General features: G+C 42.2%; 1 protein-coding gene across 4 annotated transcripts in view; it reads left to right on the plus strand.

Annotated features, from left to right (window-relative positions):
- Positions 1-3,268, plus strand: part of TGIF1 (TGFB induced factor homeobox 1) — a 9,290-nt gene extending 6,022 nt beyond the window's left edge. For all 4 annotated transcript variants that reach the window (XM_035318474.1, XM_035318472.1, XM_035318473.1 and 1 more), the window contains 2 exons: positions 609-835; positions 2,186-3,268. In XM_035318474.1, coding sequence (XP_035174365.1) covers positions 653-835; positions 2,186-2,752 — 750 coding nt within the window. In that variant the 5' untranslated portion in view covers positions 609-652 and the 3' untranslated portion in view covers positions 2,753-3,268. The remainder of the gene's footprint in view (positions 1-608; positions 836-2,185) is intronic.
- Positions 3,269-3,482: the final 214 nt, after the last annotated feature.

Consider the following 3,482-nt stretch of genomic DNA (forward strand, 5'->3'; position numbering starts at 1 on the left):
TTTTTTTTTTTTAACTAAATGAGAGTTTCATGAGGATGGAGGCAGACACAATTCTCCTTTTTTTTCTTTTCTTGCTCCATTAGTTGTTATTAATAGTTCTGGAATGAGCTATTAATTTTTATAAATCTACAAGCCCTCTCTCCCGTGAGGGAAGCATCAGCATTTTAAGGAGTAATTAAATAACCCTTCACTTGAATTGGGTGTATAGTTTTTCAGTTTTTGTCTGTTGGCCCGTTGCCCAGCCACTGGTTATCCTTCAAGAGTGTTGGATGCATACCATAGCAAGCAAATTTGGACAATATTGGCGTTAGATAGAAGCTATCTGATAACATGCAGCAGATAAAAGGTTGCTAAGGGAACAAGAAAATGAGGGTTTACAGAGAATTCCCTTAGGAATGTCGCATTGGTACTACTTTTTGTTCAACTGACAGAAAAGCTACAGCTTGACAAGTTAACACTACAGGATAAATCCCCTATAAAGGCTGTGCCATGATTGATGGTAAAGGTGGTTAGTTAATGTAATAAGAAGTGTCTGAAACATCAAATACTGAAGCTAAATAGTTGACTGGGGTAGGAGGCTGATGGTGCTTTCCTTTTTGTAATTGCAGGTGTAGTTGCAATATCAGGCAGCGAAACAGAGGATGATGACACTATGGATGTCCCACTGGATCTTTCCTCATCTGCTGGCTCAGGCAAACGGAGGAGACGTGGCAACCTGCCCAAGGAGTCTGTCCAGATTCTTCGGGACTGGCTGTATGAGCACCGATACAATGCTTATCCTTCAGAGCAAGAAAAAGTGCTGTTATCCCGGCAAACACACCTTTCCACACTACAGGTATTCAAATAAAGCAGTCCTTTTCTTTATGGTTAAAGGAAATGTTTTCTTATTAATTTACCTGTTGTCTAGTCAGTGATTTAAGTATTTATACTCTATGTGACGTTTCCTTTTTTTTAATCAGTACTCTTCTCCTGACAGCTGTAAGGAGAAATGCAGATGAATTGTGTGTTACGGTGATCTTTGTTTACTGGGAATAAAATCACTTCTTTGGGAGAACAGACAGTCATGAATTCAAACATGAATGCTAATTTTTGCAGAATTGGGGTCAAAAAGACATAAAGTGTCTGTATAAGGTAATTTATTGTGAGGAGAAGGGATTAATTTGTCAACAGAGGTTTTATGGTGATCGATGCACAGCTGAGTATATAACTCCTTGCTTCTAAAACGGCAACTTGAGGCTCATTCCTGTAGAACAAGAATATTTATAATTACGTGCATGACGACTTCCAGTAAGATCAGTGGAACAACCTGTATGGATAGAGCTACTCAAGTGCATTAGCATGGGTGCGATCAGGCTTTTATGTGGTTGTTTTTGGATTCTCACCTTGAGGCCATACCGCTGGCAACTGTGAGGTCCCCTGGATGTAACATTCTTGTCTTCTGCGATCTCCCTTGGTGAAAGAGCTGTGAGCAATTGCCACTTTCCACCTCGTGAGAAGGTAGTTGTAGGAGGACTTGTGCAAGTCCTGGTTTGGACAGATGCTAAATATAGAGTGCTTGCGTTGGCTTCTGGGCTTTATTTTTTTCCAGATTAGTTCGTTAGTACAAATTCTGTAATTGGCTGTGAAGTAAAATTTCCTTTGTGTAACATCATAAAGAAAACCTTCATGTAGTAAACACAAAAAAGACGTTAAACTATAAACTATCCTGTATCGCCCAGGAAACTGGTTTGATATTTAAACAAGGACAAACTTAAATGAGGTAATTCATGTTATGTCTGTCGACACAGTCAGTTGAACAAGGAAAATCAGTAACTATTTGTGGGAGGAGTGGCCCTCTTCAGAGAGAAAAGGTTTTCCTGTTGTTAATTAACCTAAGCGCAGGGAACAATGGCTAATAGATTAATGTGTGTGCACAGAGTTAAAAGGTAAACCTCTGGGCTGAGGCTGGCCGTCTTCAGATGTCCTGGGGCTTTCCGCAGAAGGAGCGGGGAGCTGGGGGTAGAGCGGGGACAAGGGAAAGGCCTTAGCCAGGCGTGTCAGAGCTTGTCCCATGGCCTCCTTTGTTCTGTGGTTGAGGAAACTGCTCAAACTGCTGGGAGGGAGTCATTAATCTAACCCAACGACTCTAGTGGCACATAGTTGGAAGTGAATGAAGGTAGAAATTAAGATGTCCTTGTATTCCCAGGTCTGCAACTGGTTTATCAATGCACGCCGCAGGCTCCTACCTGACATGCTGAGGAAGGATGGCAAAGACCCAAACCAGTTCACCATCTCGCGGCGAGGGACCAAGCTTCCCGAGGGCGGCCTGGTGGAGTCCTCCATGAGCACAAAGACCTTCATTCCCCTGCTGGAGGAGAGCGCCTTCCTTCCCGCCGCCGCTGCACTCAGCAAGACTGTGTCCTCATCCAAGCCTGCGTCCCCGGGATCGGTCCTAGCTCGGCCCTCGGTGATTTGCCACACAACTGTGACTGCATTGAAAGATGCCCCTTTCCATTTTTGCCAGCCAGCTGATGTAGGCCAGACCACGGACCTGCAGCAGCCCCCGGCCAACGCCTTCACAGACAGCTCCCTCTCCTACCACGAGGACGCCTCTAAACTGGGACCTGGTGCGAACGCGCAAAGTGGGCTCTTTAACACTCCTCCTCCAACCCCACCAGACCTTAATCAGGATTTCAGTGGATTCCAGCTACTGGTGGATGTTGCACTCAAAAGGGCGGCAGAGATGGAGTTGCAGGCAAAACTTATGGCCTAAATCCCCTTCCCTCTCTTTCCCCATCTTTTTTTTTTTTTTTTTTTTTTGTCTCCAGGCAGGGATCTAACAGCTGTGTGGTTATTGCCACCCACACAATATCAAGAGACTTAACTGCATTATTATTATTTTTTTTTATTAATCTTATTTGCACAAGGGATTGCTGAAATGAAGCTTCCTGTCACTGAGATGGTCTTCAGTGGAATATGGTCATTCCAAGAATTACAAACTTAAAGCTACTGTAGAAAGAAAGGGTTGTGTGTGTTGTTTTTTTTTTTTTAATGTTTCCTTTGTAGGTTTTTCATAATGTGAGATGGTTCCCAAGATCATGTGATTTGTTTTTGTTTCTTTCAGACTGTGCAATATCTAGTAATGATATAGAGTCTTCTTATCATTCCCATGCGGAACAGAATATACCGACACGCTGTCTAAAGTAAATTTTCAATTTTTTTTAACAATACGAACTTTGGATGATTATGCTTTTTTTCCCATAATGTAATAAAATATTTTCTTTAAAAACGGATGCACACAGAGTATTTTGTTGAATACAAGCTTTGCAGAAAACATAGCTTTTCTCTTGAAATAAATTGAAGTGAGAAATATTTTTGACCTCATACTGGCTTTGTTTGGTTTAGAGAATTACACTAGCAGTTTCTGTTAACCAGATGTTCAAAGGAATGCTGAAAAGTGGGCTCAAAGTACCTGACAGTGTTCTGCTGTGTTGACCTTTCTA

The sequence above is a fragment of the Oxyura jamaicensis genome, chromosome 2 (genome assembly GCF_011077185.1).
Source record: "Oxyura jamaicensis isolate SHBP4307 breed ruddy duck chromosome 2, BPBGC_Ojam_1.0, whole genome shotgun sequence".
In the NCBI taxonomy this organism is placed as follows: domain Eukaryota; kingdom Metazoa; phylum Chordata; class Aves; order Anseriformes; family Anatidae; genus Oxyura; species Oxyura jamaicensis.